General features: G+C 40.2%; 2 protein-coding genes across 4 annotated transcripts; both read right to left on the bottom strand.

Moving 5' to 3' along the window:
- Nucleotides 1–1,984: 1,984 nt before the first annotated feature.
- LOC122888017 lies at nt 1,985–4,291 on the bottom strand. Its single transcript, XM_044221840.1, has 6 exons — nt 4,137–4,291; nt 3,822–3,960; nt 3,490–3,652; nt 3,244–3,317; nt 2,182–2,412; nt 1,985–2,046 (listed from the first exon to the last, which is right to left on the bottom strand). Exons 1-6 carry the CDS (start codon nt 4,175–4,177, stop codon nt 2,002–2,004), a joined length of 693 nt encoding a protein of 230 aa, XP_044077775.1. The 5' UTR covers nt 4,178–4,291; the 3' UTR covers nt 1,985–2,001.
- A 6,645-nt stretch (nt 4,292–10,936) lies between these two features.
- Nucleotides 10,937–16,899, bottom strand: si:dkey-175g6.2. Of its 3 annotated transcripts, XM_044221832.1 has the most exons (3): nt 15,411–15,889; nt 15,230–15,331; nt 10,937–14,564 (listed from the first exon to the last, which is right to left on the bottom strand). In XM_044221832.1, exon 3 carries the CDS (start codon nt 14,533–14,535, stop codon nt 12,517–12,519), a length of 2,019 nt encoding a protein of 672 aa, XP_044077767.1. In that variant the 5' UTR covers nt 14,536–14,564; nt 15,230–15,331; nt 15,411–15,889; the 3' UTR covers nt 10,937–12,516. The 3 variants fall into 3 exon arrangements, with proteins under 3 accessions (XP_044077767.1, XP_044077765.1, XP_044077766.1); XM_044221830.1 differs by lacking the exons at nt 15,230–15,331; nt 15,411–15,889 and adding an exon at nt 16,648–16,899; XM_044221831.1 differs by lacking the exon at nt 15,230–15,331.
- Between the last annotated feature and the right edge of the window lie 2,707 nt (nt 16,900–19,606).

Genomic DNA, 19,606 nt, shown 5'->3' with positions numbered 1-19,606 from the left:
TTATTTGAATTTAATTTATATTATTGAATTGATATATTGAATATTTAAGGCAAGCTGGTTTGCAAACATAAAAACAGTTGGTACCACTTTCTCATAAGGCACCCTTTATAAAGGGTTTATAAGTTGTAACTAATGGCTTTATAAATAGTTAATAAGTACTGTAATATGGTAATGATTTATAGATTAGTTATATATTATTAATAAGAACATCTTTTGGGTTGCCAGGTTGTGAAAAATACCTTTGACTGGTTGGATTGTTTGATCACTTCTTTCTAGAAAAGGTTCAATATTCATTTATTTGTCATTTTACAACACAGGGTTGCACAATTAAATGTAAGTTGTGACCCCTTTATGCTACACACACACACATACACAGACAGAACATATATACAACAATTTAAATTTGAATAGAATAAAATAACATCAAATAAAATAAAAATATATATACAGTTACTTATATACCTATACACGTATACATAGAGAAAGTATGTACACTATGTGCTAAAAGAAAGACTTTGGTTAGCAGTGGGAATGAGGGTAGTGCAAAAGGTAGTGGTATGGTAATGTGCAAAACCAGCATAACAGAAAGTTCCATGTTATTTATTTATGGTGGAGTGTGGAGGATGAGGTGGAGCTGAGGAGTATCACAGCCTGAAGAAAGAAGCTGCTCTGTAGTCTGGTGGTACGGCAGCGGATACTTCTGTATCTCTTTCCAGACGGCAGCAGGGTGAACAGTCTGTGGCTGGGTGCGTACTGTCCTTTAGTATCCTTTAGGCTCTGCGCAGGCACCTCACCTCACCGATATCACTGATGCTCGGTAGATGATGGGTACCAATGATCTTCTGAGCAGTTTTAATCACCGGCTGCAGACCCCACCGGTCCTGGGCCGTGCACATCCCATGCCAGTTTGTGATGTTTCCAGTCAGGGTGCTTTCTATTGCTCCTCCGTAAAAGTTAATAAGAACTTGGCACAGGAATTTTGGCTTCTTAAGCTTCCTTAAGAAATACAGCCATTTCTGAGATTTCTTTCTACTACGGTGGAGATGCAGGTTTGCTTTTTTATTTACTTATTTATTTTTCTTACTTTTGTATTACTTTTGCACAGGCATTGCCAGGTAGGTACAAAATAAAGTAAAAGAGAGCACTTGTACAATATTTTTCAAATAAAATACAAAGCAAAGGGCAGCTCCAAGTCCAAACTTATTAGCCAATATTCCCTAGCAACCCTCATGGGGATGGGGAGGAGGGACAATATCAATACATAAAATAAGAAATAGGGAAGTAGAACAGAATAAAAACAAACGTATACATCATCATCATGAAGTTGAAGAGAGACACTATTGAGATAAAGGGCTGCTTATTAACACTCATATAACTGCAGACATAATGGATTTATTATTGTATTACCAACATTTATAACTGCATAAACATTTGTAAATGACTTATTAACTATTATTAAAGACATTAGTTACAACTTATAAGCCCTATGTAAAGGGTACCTTATCAGACAATACTACCTACTACAGTATCTAAAATATATATCTTGTCCTTTTCACAAAGGGATGTGGAAGTTAAAATACGTTCACTAATATAGATATAAAATGTCAATATTCTCAAAGCAGGTTTCCTCTCTCTCTAAAAATTGTGTTTACATTTTCCTCTCTTCACTCTTTCTGCAAAGACAGGCCTACATCCTTCACTTTCAATAGAGAGAAAGAGTATTTAATTTTATATTTAAAAAGAGACTGATTTTGTACACATGCTGTTTATTTGTATTAACACAGCATTAAAAAATATTACAGAAAGTAAACATAAACTCAAAATGTAATAAGGAATGAACATGGCTAAGCTTAGGTGTAAAAAGTTGTTTACTAGCAGAAACAGATATTGCACATAACTTTTAGGTGCAAAGTATTTCCTGAGAGTATTAATACGGAGAGTAGACAGCATTATTTTTTTTAAAAAAAGCACAAGCAACATCTTCTCTGACAATGACTCCATTTATTTCTTTGAGTTCCTCAGCCCTTCAAACAGTATACACTTAGCCTGTGCAGAGAGAAAGAAAACAGTTAGAGAATCTCTAGTAAACAGAGCGGCATAAGCTGTGGTATGCTTGGTGGACACTGTGAGCTTGTGTGTTTCTATTTATGTCTGTGTGTGTTTACAAGTGTCTGTGCCAACCTCATGCCAACGCAGTGTGTCAGGGGGCAGTCCCAGATGGCAGTGAGGGCAGGTGTGCGTCTGATCGGGCACTTCCTGGTTTCTTTGGCCCCAGCAGGGCCCCTCACTGCCCCACAGAGGGCGACATGTGGAGTGAGAGGACCAAGCTACGCCAAAGTGAGGTCGAGGGTCCGTCTGGTAGCTCACTTTCTGGCCACTAGAGGGAAGTGGTGACAAAGGATCCAAGTCTTCCTGCAAAACAGCAACAGGGGGGAGTTGTGTTACCATAAAGGCAAGATCTGCCCTGAAAGACAATTGTACAGCATATTTTACAGCTTAACTTTGAGATGTGAACTTGAGTCTTTAACAGCAAAAAGACAGACTGTAGAGTTAACAAATCCTGGAGCTACTCCACAGACACTGAATGAATGAGCAATGCTGATTTTACTGGTATATACCGAACTTATAACAGCATGCCTTACATTCAGATAAAACTAAATTGGATGGAATATATCAAGCACAATTATATGAACTCACAGGCTCATTACTGTAATTCAGTCTCAGTGGACCAAAGTGTTACTCAATATCATCATAAATTCAAGTCTTGATAGTCAGTGTTCCAGCTTAAAAAGTCAGATCTCTCTTTTTGTAGTTATTGACTTTTAAACAGCTTAATGAATAACAGAGGGTGGTTAAGCAAATTATTTGACTTAAGTATTTCCATCAAAAGCAATAACATCAATCAATGAGAATATCACCGTTGATAGAAGGTGCAAAAGAAAAGAAGATTATAATAAAGAAATTTCCTCTGGTCCTCTATAAAGTCATTCCTTCCATGGCAAAGCTTTGACAATTGAAACGATTGTTTCAAATGTTTTTTTGCACCTTTACAGCTCTGCAAGATTTGTGCAAATGTATGAACTGGTGCACAATACATTTCAACCAAATACAGTATAGTAGGTCTAAAATCTGAATAATGTTCATCAAATTAGACAGAAAATTAGTTCACACAGCTTTTCCACTTCATGTCACTGATCAGCACTGCCTCAGTGAAATAATGTGTTTATTTAGAAATGCTGAAACCTGTTTAGGAGTTTCAGGACGATACTCTGAGTCAAGAGACATCAGGCAGTACCAGCAGGGTTCAGACGGGCGATCTGTGAAGACACAAACACATATATACAAGTACTATATCAGCATTTACAGTAACATGGTTTTCCATAGCCTCACATGAGCATGTGCTGGTTACAGACACAAGTCAAGGCCCCACAGGTCCCATGTATCAGTCATCTGTGTGAGTGTGTGTGTGTGTGTGAGTGTGAGAATTACTCTGTGTGTAGGAGGGATGAGATGACACTGAAGGGGGGGTCAATTCTTCCTCTGTTGGCAGGGGGGACAATGGAAGGCAGTCAGCATCATCCTGTGTGATGGTGGCTAACAGCCTCTCCTGTGGTAAGGTCTCTGCGTCGTTGATACATAGATCCTCCCCAACCTTTTATCAATCACACCAAAGAAGGGACACACCAAAATCTTGAGCAAAAACTTGTGTTGATTTCCCCAAATTCCTATTTTCTTTCTGTTCAATTATCTCTGATGGATGTAGTGTTACAGTACATATTAAGAATGATGGTGTAGTGTTAGGTTATCCTGTCAAATCTGACCTCACTGGGCTCCACCTCTCCATCACAGGCTCCACTGTCAGCAGGGTCATCCTCCTCTGGTTCCTGGAGGTTTTGGGGCTCGTCGCTCTTCTCACCGCAGTTCTGGGTCGGTGTGTCAACCTGGGTAGAAATCGTCCCACTGAGGTTTGAGAGAGAAGCAGCAGAATTAAAAAACATGCCCTCCTAACCGCCTGACTAGAAGGTTATCAGCTAATCAATCTTCAGCTGATTACACCGGCACAGCCTCTACTGTTACACTCAAGACGAGCACCTGATTAGGCCTACACATTCAGATTCAGACTCTCCTTGCCTTACCTCTGTGTGCTCCCTCCCTGTTCCTCCCTCTCTCCCTCCATCCCTGCTCATGTGTCTCCCTCCCAGGGTGCCTGATGTGTTATTTCCTCTTAATCCCACCGTTCTTTGACTTTTCCCTCTCTTCCTCTGCCCCTGTGTGTCCTCCCTTCTGTCTGCCTCTCTGTTGTCTCCCCTCCCTCTCTGTATGTGAAACGGAAACTCCAGGCTTTCAATATTTTATGTGTCTGAATAGCTCACAAGCAGGTTTCTGTAAAGAGTAATCAGGTGAGGGCTCTGATGTCTCTTTGAATAGGAGTCTGCTTTGACACAACCATGCCTGCTAAGACCAACGCTCAATACAAATTCTGCAAATTCAAAACCTAGAAAGTGTCTGACAACTCCATACAGTGTTCCCACAGCATCCATGTAAAATGTATTAGAAGCACAATTACTTTATTCAGCACCTATATACAGTGTACAAAGATTTGTTGTTGACATATAGACTTATTTACAACATTACAGTAAAATATATTTCTTCTGACACTCAGAAATGTCACTTCAAATTCAGGATGAATGAATCAATGGCCATCTGGTCTGTCTATCCATATAATTTCTGTTTTCTATGTTATGTGTGTTGTACTGGTTTAGAGCTGAAACGATTAGTCGATTCATTGATTAGTCGATTGAAAATTATTGTCAACTATTTTGATAATCGATTTATCGTTTATGTAATTTTTTTAGCAACATTTCTAAATGTTCTCCAGTTCCAGTTTCTGAACTTTGAGGATTTTCTGCTTTTCTTTGTCTTCTGTGAGAGGCAACAGAAGTTTCTTCTACCTGCTAGATAGATAAAGATAGATAGATAGCTAGACAGCCAGCGGTGGAAAGCAACAAAGTACATCTACCCAAGCACCGCACTTAAGTACTGTTTTGAGGTACTTGTACTTTACAAGCGTATTTCCATTTTGTGCCACTTTATGCTTCTAAATTGCTACATTTTAGAGGCAAATATTGTACTTTTTACTTCACTGCATTCATTTGCAAGCTATAGTTACTAGTTACTTTGCTGAAGATTTAACACACAAAACATATGATCATCTTATAAAATATGATGTTTCATTGTAGATTAAACAGTGTATAAAGTAGATCAAATGACCCCACTTTCACCAGCTACAACATTAAAATGCTTCTTAACATTTTGAAAGGGGGCCTAATGTGTACTTGTACTTTTGATACTTTAAGTACATTTTGCTAATAATACTTGTGTACTTTAACTTGTAATAGAGTATTTTTTACACTGTTGTATTGGTACTTTTACTTAGCTAGATAAAAACGGACAACTACAAAATAAAAATATCTCAAACTGTATCTGTTAGCTGCAGCTCAGTATGTGTCATTCTGTAAATTGTATTCATCCAGGATTGCCATCTTGTGCATGCAACAGCAACATGACTGCATTGTAAGTGATTCATTCCTCCAGCAGATGGAGGAAGAGCATTTGCTTTGTGGCTCATAAACTGTCGATGGGCAAACAATACCAAAGCCACATCACTACCTCAGAGAATTTCTCTCTTTTCCCCTCTCTTTTGTCCATTTTATCCACCAGCTATTTCATTTTGTCTCCCCTAGTCCAGGAGCATCTCTTGTATGAGCAGCTCTCTATTTAGCTCTCCATTCCTGCGCGTTCTGATGATAATGATAACTTCTTCACTGACATGAGTTTCCACCATACAAACTCCACATAATCCTGTAAGATATGATAGGCAGCTCACATCACTGAAAGCCATTTTCAAACGCAATTATCAACTAAATTATGTGACTTGGGTTTTTAATTTCAGGGCCGTTTTGAAGAGCTGTGGAATGTGTGTGTGTGTGTGCATGTGTGTGTACATACGTGCTTGTGTGTTGTGCGCCAGTGCACTCACTGATGCGTGTGTCTGTATGTGTCTTCCTGTAAGTGCACGGCAGGTAAGGAGTAATTTGAGTGTATATGTGTGTTTTTTTGTGGGAGGAGGGAGACAGGAACATAAGTGGCGATGACTCACCAGTCTTTTGTGACAGTGGTGCAGAGAGAGTGCTTTTCACCCATTCCTCTCCCTTGGGGCTTGCATACAAAACAAGAAATGGAGAGAGGATAAAGAAGAAAAAGGAGAGGAAGACTGGGTGTTAGGGAGCATTAAAGAGGAGTGGGGGGGGCATGGATAATTGAAGGAAAAAAAAGGGAGAAGATGAGAATGAGGGGGATACAGAAAGGGAGAAGAAGAGATGAAAGGAGACAGCAAAAAGACAAGGTTTGCAGAGATCATACAACAAAGGATGCGGTTTCAAGGGAGAGGCCTTCGCAGCTCTGCCTCTGTTGTCCTAATGGCTGGTGAAAGCATGGTTGATGAGGCATATTATGTGGCAGGGATTATGTTCAACAATGGTAGTTTAACAGACGACAAAATTAACAAACATGGGGAGGAGAGAGCCCCAATGACGAGGTTCAGATTTAATTTGAAAAGCCGTTTGAGGTCAGGATCATATAGGAAAGTTCAAACATCTTGACTCTTTCAGCATCTTTCAGAGAAATCTGAAGAACATATCTAATAATCACTTTTATATTTCAGCAACTTACGTGCTATACAATCTAGTGTCACATACGGATGCGAGGCATAAAATTTGCTGTGTCTGCTTCAAGTTGATGTTCTCTGAGGTGTATCTAGGTTTTATAGCATTTTAAGTCATTTTGTGATACTAACACTAACCCTATATTTTGGCCCAGAGGTATCAAATTGCAGGTGTTTGCCATATCTCATGTTTTTTTTTTTAGGTCACAGCTGCTTTTATATCCTCAGGTCCTGAAAAGATGACCACATTTTCAAAATAAGAAATCACAAGTTGCAAGCTATTAAAAGCTCAGCATAGAGATATGGGTTTATGTTACAGGTTAAATACCAATCAGCAGCATTTCTCAGTTACAAAAGAGGGCTGGAAATCAGCACTTTGACGCAAGTTTTTCAAAGCAACATGAGGCAACTATCAGAGGCCAAATCATCTTGTGTTCAAACAGGTGCATCAATCAAAAACACTGCAAAATCAGGTAAAATCACAGCAACATATGGCAAACACAGGTGAAATGGATTTAAAAAAAAAGAACAGTGATGTTGAAACTAACCAAGAAGGGCATGATGGTCGTGCACAGCATACACAGTGTAGACAGTTTTCATGAGAAAGACCAGGACAAAATAGCAGCATAATTATGTCACACAGCCCAACACAGAGCAGACACGCACAGAAAGAATGCGAATAAGGAAAGAGGAATAACCATCAAATCAGGGCATACTGAACAAAAAAACCATAAACAAGATGCTGCTAGTTGCCATGCAACCAAATATGACACATTTTTGTATCGGTGTTTGCAATGGTGATTTGGTCCTATTTCATGTGGTGTTCATGTTATTCTATTATTATTTGTTCATTTTTTTCAGGCCATGTGTAAACACATCCATTGCACCAATTCTTGTACAACCAGAACTTTTGCCAATGTTGGTCATCTTGCACTTTCACAGTGTAAACATCTGTATTACTACTGTGTAAACTAGTTCTAATTCTATTTACATGCAATGATATGCGTAGTAAATTCTGTTTAGTTAATATCATGCTGACATTTAAAGTTAAAGGTTGAGCCAAAGTCCCATTACTGTAGATTTTTTTATTTAATCAGATTTTGAAGGTCTTATAGCTATATTAATTCAATATTCATACTACTAATAGCTGACATTTTTCCTAGGGTTTCTGCTTCTGTAAATACACAGGCACCTTGGGGCCATTACTGATGCATTTCTGTGCTGTCAGACTCTTTTGTGCCAGGAGCTGGATGTAAACCAAATTTTGTGCCTGTGAGAGTTGGAGCCTTTTGAAAAATTCAAACTGCATTTTAATTATAGCACACCCACCAGGCAAAATATAAATGATTACTATATGGACGTAATGTGATCTAATGCCTGACACACAATTATTCCATTGTGCTGGAAAATTTTAAATCTCAATTGTGTAGTATGTCACAGAAATGTGAATGTGGGAATGTAAATAGCAGCATCTCAACAATGCTCTTTTTGTCTACAGCTTGGCAACAAGGTGTGACAGAGGACTTTATGAAAGGCTCCTTTTCATGAGCAACAGTGTGTGAGCATCCTCTGAGCGGACCTCATGTATTATCAGAGCGGACCTGCTTAGCCACATCTTCATGTCTCAAACCTGTGGAATCTAATGTATGAGGGAGAAAAACTGAACTTATTGTATCGCACAGACTTTACACAGGGGTTTATGTATCATGTATTAGCCACTATGTGGGGTATAGGGGTGTGCCAGTCATTAAAAGTCCAACATGTAGTACATTACCATCAATAAACCATCAACCCATCAATTTTGAGATTAGATTTTATTGAAATATCTGATGACTGGCCTTACAGCACAGACCGCTTAGCAACCTCTCTTCATATTCTTGCAATGTGGTATTTTACACCAAAGTTTAATGTTTAATATGATAAACTTATATACTGAAGTTATATATTGAAGAGCTGATTTTCATCAATACAGGTGCGTAAAAAGGAACTAGATTGGATTAGATTAAATTAGATTAGAATTTAAAAAAAAGAAATTAAATTAAATTTAAATTAAAAACAACATTGCATTATAAATGCATTCAAATTTAAATTTAAAACAAATTCAATTAAAAATTAAATTATTCAAATATTATTAATAAATATTAAATATTTAAAGGTCCAGTGTGTAACATTTAGGAGGATCTATTGGTAGAAATGGAATATAATATTTGTATGTATGAAGTGTGTTACCTGAAAATAAGAATCATTTTGTTTTCATTACCTTAGAATAACCCATTTTTATCTACATAGGGAGCAGGTCCCCTTCCACGGAGGTTGCCATGTTTCTACAGTAGCCCAGATAGGACAAACCAATCACTGGCTCTAGATAGGGCCGTTCATGTTTTTCGCGAGTTTCGTGGCCGGTTTCTCCTACCCGCTTGGAACGGGAGGGAGAGACGAGCAGTATTCAAGTAGTTGCAAACTGCAATTTCACCGCTAGATGCCACTAAATCCTACACACTGCTCCTTTAATTAATTTTTTATTTAAATAAGATGACATTAATTTACTACTTTTAACCTTTTAACCAGGATGGTTTGTGAATTTTAGGATCTTGTTGTTAGAAGGCTCAATCACCTCTGAAGGAGAGCAGAGTTGTTTCCAGAGTTAGAAAATGCAGATGTCTCTCCACTATTTTGTTTTATCTGTAGAGATAAAAGCTATCATAGCTCAAAGATAATAGCTGAAGGCAATACCTCAGCATGTGGATAAAAGCGACTTATGTTGGGAGGCAGAGATGAGGAGCAGCCTACATAGGTCTGGTAAGCTCACTTCCCTCTAACTCCACACCCCCAGATTTGTTTCATTTTCTGACTTGCAGTCTTCAGACCCAACCGACGCTGACTCACATGATGTCACTTGAGGTGATTTATGAGACTTTGCACAGTTCCCTCTGGAGCCACAAGCTTTATACAACTTTTTTCACAAATGCAGGTGTGGTCCCCAACACCTGGAAACTAGAAGTTAAGGAATTAATTATCATTTATTGTTTAATTATTATGGTAAGATAATTGCCTGCTGACACTTGCTACAGACATGAGAGTGGTCTTCTAATCTACATTTCAAATGTCAAACTAACCCTTTGCCTTTTCCTACCAACAGTACAACCATAGCATATGTCATATTATTACATTGCTGGGCGTATATAAATGTTACAGATGTTACCTACAATGTTACAGTCAGCGGCTCTCGTAGTCTGTTGACACTGGTTGTGTCTTCTTTGTCCCAGTAGCACAGCTTGCTGGTGGCCAGTGGCCAGTATTGCTGCTTTTAGAGCTCAAACAGCCTTAATAATGAAATCCAGCTAGGACATCGACAGAATGTACAAGCTGTAATTAAAAATATGAATTCATAACATGGTGCCCAAGAATCACTCAACAAGCCAAGATAAAGCCATGAAAGGTACCATTCCAATCAACTGGTGAGCAAGCTGGCAAGATAACATGGGGTGCGAGACCATATTGACAGCCTGCTAATCACTGTCACTGTTTGTGCCACTGACAGCATTCATAAGGTTTGTTTTGATGCCAAACAAGCAGCAGCCAAAAGTACTTCAAGGAATTATAGCAGAAGGGCATATTGCCCGTGTGAAGTGAGAGTGAGGAGGAGGTGTGGAAACAAGATATGGCAAAACCTATCTACCAAACACCTTTTCCACCGGCTGATTGGCTGGCTCAAGGCAGGAGCGAACATGACTCAATCTTTATCTTGAATGCCAGCAGCTAAATTACTATACAGCTCAAAGAGAATGTGTGTGTGCATGTGTGTGTGTGTGTGTGTGGTCCTGCGCAGTAAAGTGTACAGATGGATGACTCATCCACCAATCATGTGACTCATCAATCACTGCAGTTACCATTTCCCTCCCTCCTTCTGAATTTTTCCATTCTCCAGTTGTTCCTCCCCTTTTCATTCCCATTCTTGCTGCCCATCTTTTTCTCATGTTCATTTTGATTGTCTGTGCATATGATAAACACCATCTATAGGTTTTTATTCATTTGTCTCCATGTTGATGCAACTGTGACATATATGAGTCGCGCCACTAGGCTTTGACTGATTGTCTTCCTCTTTTGTGTATTTTGATTTGTTTCATTACTCAAGAATCAAGTGTTCTTGCTATATTTGCTGCTATACAAGTACAACATAGCACTCGCCAAAAAGCCATTAAAAAACTGAACTTTAATAAAATAATTGCTTTTATTTTTTATCATATAGCAAAACTAGTAATCATCATGCTGTTATTTACACATTGCACGGGCATATTTATTTCACACTGTACATCTTACAATGCTAAAGGTGACATCAACAACAACACTCTCCTTTTACAAGACAGATGGCTTCACTGTGGACACAGTGGCCCTCTTCCTTTGAGATTTCTTTTTTTTATATTCACAGTTTATTCAGAGAAAACAACCATCTTGAATTCCCCATACTGTTTTATTTTTTCTCTTTTTTTGTTCTTTTTTTTTTCATTTTTTAGGATGCAAGTAGAAAGACGTGCATTTAACGGTTTAAGCACAATCCCTGACTCCCCGGCCTGAAACTTTTCAATGAATTTCCTCTGAAAATGAACAAAATGTTTGCAGCCTCTTGGTGGCAATCTGTTTAAAAAGGCTGCAGAACAGATAGTGTGATTTCAAGTATTTTTTGGAAAGAAAGGAAAAGTAGAATAAATGGATGTGATGTGAAAAAAAAGCATGTGTGAAAAAACACAAAAATAGGTGAGTGAAGATGTGAATTGGAGATGAACAATGAGAGAAAATATGAAGGACTCCTACAAGGTCAAGAGTACTGTATGGTGGCGGTGATGGTGATTAAGGTGGATCTGCCATAAATATGTTGACACAATAACTTCTGGATCCCAAAATCCCAATCCCAAAACCCTTCGTCCACCAGGTTGGAAGTGTTTAGTGTTTAAGTTTGTGCTTTTGGAGTCCATAGGGCTTCTACATTGGGACCTGGTTGTGATGATAATATTATGCAATATGATAGTTCCCTTTATAGAACCATGGTGCTTGTAAGGCAAAAATCTGAATCTTGAGTTTGAAAAACTGAAATGTGTGTATTTGGCACCTTTGCAAATTGCAGCTGTTTAAAGTTGATCCAATCGAGAAGAAGAACGGCAACTACACACATCAAATACAACAAAAATATGCTGTCAACATTTGACAATAGCAGTGTTCAGTTTTTTATATTTGTGTAAGAAGTTATTGAACTACTTTAGTTTTGTAATGACATACAGAATATAAAACAAAAGATACAAAGTGATGTTGTAAACATGGTTCTCTTACAATGGGCACATCTGCTTGTGAATGTGTCAAAAATGTGATTTTATGTAGGTGTGTTGATGTACGTGCGTGCCTGTTTGTGTGTGTGTGTGTGTGTGTGTGTGTGTGTGTTCTCTAGAAAACTCTGAATAATGCAAGAGCATCAGAGATTGACCTGAATGGAGGCAGACATACACCATGGTATGTTCTGTTTCAAATGTAAACTGAGCAAGAGGCTGAACATGGTTACAGGGAGCTTAAACTGGGACCCCTTCATCCTCTCCCTGACCGAGAAAATTAACAAAAATACAGTGATTTAAACAACATAAATCTAACTTTTTACTTCTTGACTCTTAAATTTCCATCAGGCTCAAAACACACATCTCCTCTGAGTCTTTTTTTTTCACCTCTCGTTTAGCTTTTCTCCAGCTACTGTATATCTATCATACCTCTGTCAGTCCCTCTGATCTGACAAATGTCCAAAGAGTCTCTCAGTACATTCTGCGCTTCGTGTAGATCCTCTCAATAAAGTTTTCCAATTCCTCCTCACTGTCCAGCTGAGGCACCAGCCCATCTTCCTCATAGTCATCGCCCGGTGTGACTTGTGGATAGTAGTATGGGGGTCGCCTGCCTCTCCTGGGCGTGGTAATTGGTTTGGGCGGAGGTAGGGGTTGGTAGGTCCGTGGGTGAGGAAGGATATAGTTAGAGATATAAGGGGTGAGAGGCAGGCGTGGCGCCGGCTGCTGCCTCCAGCCCTGTCCACGATTCTTACCCCCAGCCCTGTGCCTGCGCCTTGGGGCCTGAAGGTCAAGTTCCTGGGGGCCGAACGGCTGGTCTCTGGAGGGGGAGAGCTTGCCATAATATTGTGGTTTGGGATATGGGAAATAAACAGGGTAGTATGCTCGATATGGCTTCTGGTAGTATGGATAGGAGGGGAAGGCTAAAAACTGTTTCTGGGGTTTATACCAGTAGTCAAGCTGCTTCTGAGGCTTATACCAATAGTCCTGCTTGTATGACTTGACTTTGTCCTTGTGCCATTTCTTGTTGGACTTGTTGTACTTATAAGGGGCTTTCTTGGGGTTTTTTGAGGCTGTGTAGTGGTAGATAGGCGGAGCAGCCAGAGGGGGAGGTACCAGAGGCCTGAAGCGTGGGGCAACAGGATTGCTGTTGGTTGGCTTCTGTTGCAACTCTTTCCTTTTCTTCTTTTTCTCCTCCACGTCACTAATAATCTCAATCACATCATCAGCAGGCAGGTGCAGCTTGCTGCTGATCTCAATCAGCCTGTCAATCATCTGCTGGTCCAGGTCGTCTTCATCGGGGAGAACCTCTTCTGAGCGCTTGTCCTCAGCGGTGTTGCCAGCAGCCCCCATGCTGCTTTTCTGCCGGGGCTTCATGTAGGACTGCTGCTTCCTCCCCATGTACTGCAGCAGCATGTCAGAGGCAATGTCTGCCAGCCTCTGCTCCTCCTCTCTCGCTCGCTCCGCCTCCTCCTGCTGCCGGAGCACCTCCTGTTTCTCTGCACGTGCTCTCGCCTCCTCTTCTATGTGGGAGAGGCTCTCCTCTTCTTCTTCAACCTCCTCCTCCAGCTCCTCTCCTTCATCCTCAAAGTCATCCATGAAGTTGCCCCCCTTGATGGGGCGGTTGCCCGACCGGTTCTCCTGCCAGTGCAGCTTCTTTCCAGCTCGTGCTAGCTGAGTGTTGTACGCCTTGTAGCCCTTCAGAGGAGGCAGGATCTCATTATCTTGGAGACCCAAGTCAATGTTTTGGAAGTAGCCTCTTATTTTGCGCTGCAGAGAGGGATCATCTCCCAGTGAGGTGGAACTCAGTCTGGCCTTGTTTAAGAAGCTTCCTAAGTAATTTCCCTTCTCCTGCCCCTCATCTTCTTCTTTCCTTTCCTCCTCACTTAGACTTTCAGGTCCCACATCTTCTATGGACCAACCTTGATCCTCCTTTGACCTTGTGCTTTTATCCTCCTCATCCCTTTCCTCTAAGTCATCACCCTGAGCAGCTGTCAAATGGTCTACAATTAGCTGTTCAATAGCCTTATCTGCCCCTCGCCCCTCCTTTTCCACCCCCCTCTCTCCCTCTCTCTCTCTTGTTCTCCTTATCCCACCACCCTCCAAGCCTTCAATGGAGGGCAGCTCCTGACTCTGATCCTCTTCCCAGTCTCTGTTTCTACTCGCCTGGATTTCACTGTCCCCTGGGTGGTCCAGGGCCTCCAAAAGAACTGCGAGCACCTGCGCAGGGTTGGTCACTTTATCTGATTGGTTATCTTGACCCGGGCCACGGCCCAGCGACTCGTTGTCAGGACTGGAGAGACGCTGGGGTGGGGGCGAGAGAAAGGGGGCGAGGTTGTCCTCTTTCAGGTCTGTCCGGGTGCGCCCCTCCACCCCTCCCTCCCTTCCCTCACCCCACGCAGGGGCGGTGCCAGCCAGCTGTGGAGTGACAATGAGCAGGACCAATAGGATGAGGTGGGCTGTGGAAGGGGCGTGATGACAGGTCATGACCATGCAGAACTGGCAGGAGGGAGGTTAAGCACCTGAAGAAGAAAGGAAGAAGGCAGAGGGAGAAGGACAAAAGACACATGAGAAATGATTCACATATCACTTGTTGTAGTTTTTTGTCTAGAATCATGAATATGTGGAATTTCAATGGCAATATGAGCACTTCTGGAGCATTTAAATAATATACAGCTGTTTGGTGAAAAGGCCAGTCTAAAATATACAGTGAATGACTGATAAGAAATACTTCATTGACTTTAGGATTAGAGCACACAGAAAGGTAAAATATTATTTAGATTAGTATTTTACAAACAAGATATCTTTCCACCATGAGGCCACCATACAAAAGCAGTTAACAGTGAAATGAACAATCGTTTGAGAACAAAGCATGCAGCCAAACACTGTCTAATGAGCCATGCCAAATCCAACAAAGAAAGTTGCAGGCTTCTCTTCCTCATATCGGACTGTTTTCTTTTTTATTATTATGAATGTTTTTAATGGAAAATCTAATTCTAGTTTATAATGTTTCTTATTAGGTCAAATTTTGCCATTGTAACCTCCGTGTATCTGGAAACATAGAGATGAAGGTCTGATGTGACCGTATAAACCAGTCATGATTCATTCGATATTTAACTGCCCATGTCTTTCAAGGGGAAGGTAATAATTTGCATACAGAAATTGCGCTTCGAACCTAAACACGAACCATTTTTGTCTGTAGTCGTGCGTTAACTCAGCCATCATCTTTCCACCGCGCGATGCATGCTCTGATTATTTGTTGTCTTCTCATGAGATATACCCGAGTGAACTGTTCCAACAGTGAAGAAATCCACGTTAGCTTATTGAATTTTCAGTCTGAATTTCTAGTATTCAAAAAAATCTCTCACCTCTTCCTCCAAGCCAACCCAACCAGAACGCACGCACTTGCCATTTTAAGCGCAAAACGTGTATTTCTTTAATTAAAAAAATACAGAGAATAAAAATTGATCCGAGCTCTGTATTTGTATTAGCTGTGATTTTGGTATTCCATGCGTCAAAGCGATGTGACCAGGACAAGAGACGGCACGCACGGGGAAGTCATGCGTAAAGCTGGTGGCTACGGTTGGGTTATTTAACCCTACGGTCCCTGAGTGGTCCATCCAAATTGTAAATGAGCTGGATGTAAAATTTTAAGGGATAAAGCCTTTTTGCACGAGGAACGGGGGGAGCAGTCAGTTAGAAACGCGGCTTTGTCCTTGTGTGGTGTGAGCATGTTTCTCCTCAGCAGCAGTGATGGAATGCAGACACGCACACATTTGGGCATCACAGTACCGCGTGCAGCCCAAATTTTAACTATTTCCATTTTTATAAACTGGATCACCAAGGTGGAAAACGAAACAAATCCACTTCATAAGATAACTGGCCTGCAGTAGATGTGGTATAGACTCTAATTTAATTAAAATGTCATAATAATTTTATTGTTCAGATCTTGCCGTGGCTTTTAAATCATAAAAAATGACACGAATTTTGTTATATTCACGTTTGAAAAATATTAACCGAATTTTTACAGGAGCTCTTGAGCAGCAGCTGCACACCGAAATATTTCGTAGACCTAATTGTCTACGCAATGTAATGGCTTAATTCTTTAATCACCCCCCAAAAATATATACAACAGATTCATATAGCAGATTCCATTGTTTTTTGCGGTTACAATTATTGAGTATTATTATACATATCAAGAATGCATTTTTTTAAAACTTGGTTTGTTCATAAATATGTTCATTTCTCAATTTATTAAAAAAAATATATTAAAGTAAAAAAAATGGAAAATAGTTGTAAAAATATTGCTCGATTACCTAAAGTTACAAAATGTATTCAGTTTTATTTGAAAAAAGATCATATATATAGAAACAGTTGCAGTGCTCATCTACTTTACAATTAGACAGACAGTTGCCCAGTTGCAGCAAACAGATTAATTCTTCTGATAAAGTTGAGATTTTAAAAGACAGTCTTCCACACTCCTCACTCCTCTCTTTCACTAATAAAAGTCGGAATTTAATAAATAGCAGTAAGAAAATGTCGTGAGCTCTCTATCTGATTAGTATGGCTTGTGAATGATACGGAATGAGATTTCGTTCCACTTACCTGGAGTCCCACTGGGGGGTGGGGAAGTGGTGAAACTCACAACGCGGGTAAAGCCAAGATTATTTCATGAATAGTGGATCACCTGAGAGAATTTCTGCTTTTCCCCCCTTCTCTCTTCAGCCGGTGACCAACATCAAGAAAGAAAAAAAAACTGGCCGTTCTTTATTTAGTTGCGTGGTGTGTTTGTATGGCAGCAGCACTGGTGCTAATGTACAATTGAGTGAATGTTTTCAGCCCCACGGTCAGCGCACCTTTATTGTATATACCCTCACTGAACCACGTGACACCCCCCCCCCACCCCACCCCCCAGCTGCAGGCAGTGCTGACGTCACTTCCATTGATAAGAATGTTGGTATGGAGATGGCACTGTGAGTCTAGGCTGGCCCCAGCTGATGAATGAACGGAAATGGCATGAATGAAATAGTACTTTTCCTCAATGAAAAGGGAAAATTGTAGAGATAGAGCTGGTACGCAGCCATTTTCCTTCTCACATATTAAAGGTTAGTGTGTTGCTTCTTCCTCCCTTGTTCCTTCCTTCCTCTGCTCTGGCTTGTTTCAGATTCAGGAGCTGAGGGAAGAAAATAGAGTGACCTCTTCACAGGTTATCAATTAGGGTCATTTAGTGACTTGCTCCAAAGAATCAATGACTTGCATTTGCAGCTTCAGACAGAAAAGTGGCATGCACTCTTGCAGCCTGGTTGTTAGGCTTTTGTCTGAGGTGGCCCTGATCCTCTGTGGCTGCACGGCTCACTGGGGCCACAGGAGCAGCCGCGCTTTGCTGCTCAATTTCCAGGGATTGCACAATTTTTCACCTGCTGTCTCACATAATTTCTTGCTGCTCTCCATCTGTCAGCAGCACAATTGATCTCTTAAGATGGCCTCTCATCACCATTCTTTTCCACATCACAGAGACACATGTGAAAAACCTTTTGTTCTCAAATCAGTAACACTTTATAATAAGGGTGCAAAACTATGCTTACGTAGTGCACAATGATTTAACACATGAATAAATGCAGGATGTATCATGAATTTCCATTGCTCACCATTCAGAAATGATCAAGTCACTGTGAGCTAAAGTGACTAGTTAATGATTAATGGATCAGTAATCAATGAATATTAACTCAGTTTCTTCATACATTAATTGATATGCCACAGAATTAGCTAGAATCCTCTTATGTACATAGAGGAGGCTATTTTAGACCCATGCATTTGCCCATGCCATCAGCCTCTCTAAAAACAGATTACTGCCTTTTCTCATAAAATTATGAGGCTGTTTTATGGTGGTCAGATGCAAACATCTACATGTTGCTGCATGATACAATGGTCTTTGTTAAGGGGTGGCACGTACATTTACATTGTAATGACGTAAGAAAGACAAAGTGGGTATTGATGTTGTGCCAGGAATCTGATTGTGACTTGTCAACATTATTAGAGGTATTGACCGCCGGGGTCATGCAGCAACATGTAGAAGTTTACTTACCAGTTTGATTAAATGGCTTCATATTTCTATGAGAATTGGTAGTGAAATACCCTTTTCTATGTAACTGGATTCCAGCTAATTTGGTGGCTTATGTATGAAGTAACAGTGAGTTAACATTCATTGATTGATGATAAATTAAGCGTTATTTAATCAGATAAACTCATAGTGACTCGATCATTCTTAAAAGTGACAGGAATTCATGATGCATTAAATCATCATGACTCATGCATTAGTTACGCATTACTTAAGCACGTGATTTGGAGCCTTAACATTAAGTGTTGCCCACAAACCAATGCATGTACTCGCATACTACATATTATACTGTACTGATAGCAAAAAAAGCTTTTCTTAATGATTAGTTTAACGCTTTCTGACTCTAATTCTGATCATTATCAATACCAAGGCGAAGAGAAAAAAATCAGTGGCTTTGCTGAAAAGCAGCAGTGCAGAATTGACATAAGTCGGCCCAAGGTTTTAAACCTCACTAGTCCTGCTGAAGTAAACAACTCTGGGTTGCAGAGGGATGCTTTGATGACATGACCCACTCATGTGAATTCACCTCTGTTCCTTTTTTCGCCTTTCTTTCTGCTCTATTTATGATCAAAATATAAACAACTTCCACTTCCTCTGTCATTCCTAAGGTCTGCTATAATGGAGCATTTTGTACATTACGGTTCAAGGGCAAATAAATATACAGGTATGTCTTATATTCAGTTTTCTTGTTGTGCTGAAGTTAAAGGAAGACACTGCACTGTCATTCATGTGCTAGATAATGTAGGAACAAGTTGATTCACAATGTTAAAGCCAAGCTCATTTCCATGCACTTCATTTGTCAGTGCCAAGCTTCCGCTCCGGCCTTGTGTGCCACTAAATTCAGCTGTCAGTCCTCATAGTTTCTCACTGCATCAAGGCTATTATTTCCAGGTGTGTGTGTGTGCACACTTTTAGGGATGTGTTTTCTTTCTATGTGTGTGCAACGTGTTAATGCTTGTACTGTACGTTCAGTTAACCACAGACAGGGATTCTATATCATCAGTGATGTTCTAAGGTTAATTGGATGTTAGCTGCAGACGCCAGAGTCACATGAGGCCAGCTTTATTAAGCGATTACTGTGCGGCCTGATTCAAAATGTCACGCTCTACTGATGTTAATGTTAGATTTTTGATACTTCTTATCTGATCAGAATACAGTGACGCTGTAGCAATGATACAGTCCAGTGTTTGTGAAGGAGTGGAAGACTCTAGCAAAGAAACATGCTCGCTCTCTGCCTGGAAACTAAAATGGCGCTTTGTTTCTGTTGTGAGGTAGGGTTGGACTTGGTCTGTGTGCGTAAATATGTGTTTTGTGTTAGCAGACAGAGATATGCACACATCAAATGAAGTTGTAATTTGTTACGATGGCTTGAGGCACCACATAACCTCTGTTTGATTAGATTTTGAGCAAGGGACTGTTTGCTGCAGAATGCGGAGTGTTTGCAAG

This window comes from Siniperca chuatsi, linkage group LG14 (genome assembly GCF_020085105.1).
Source record: "Siniperca chuatsi isolate FFG_IHB_CAS linkage group LG14, ASM2008510v1, whole genome shotgun sequence".
NCBI classification, from domain to species: Eukaryota; Metazoa; Chordata; class Actinopteri; order Centrarchiformes; family Sinipercidae; genus Siniperca; species Siniperca chuatsi.
This window is presented reverse-complemented; position numbering and strand designations above follow the sequence as displayed.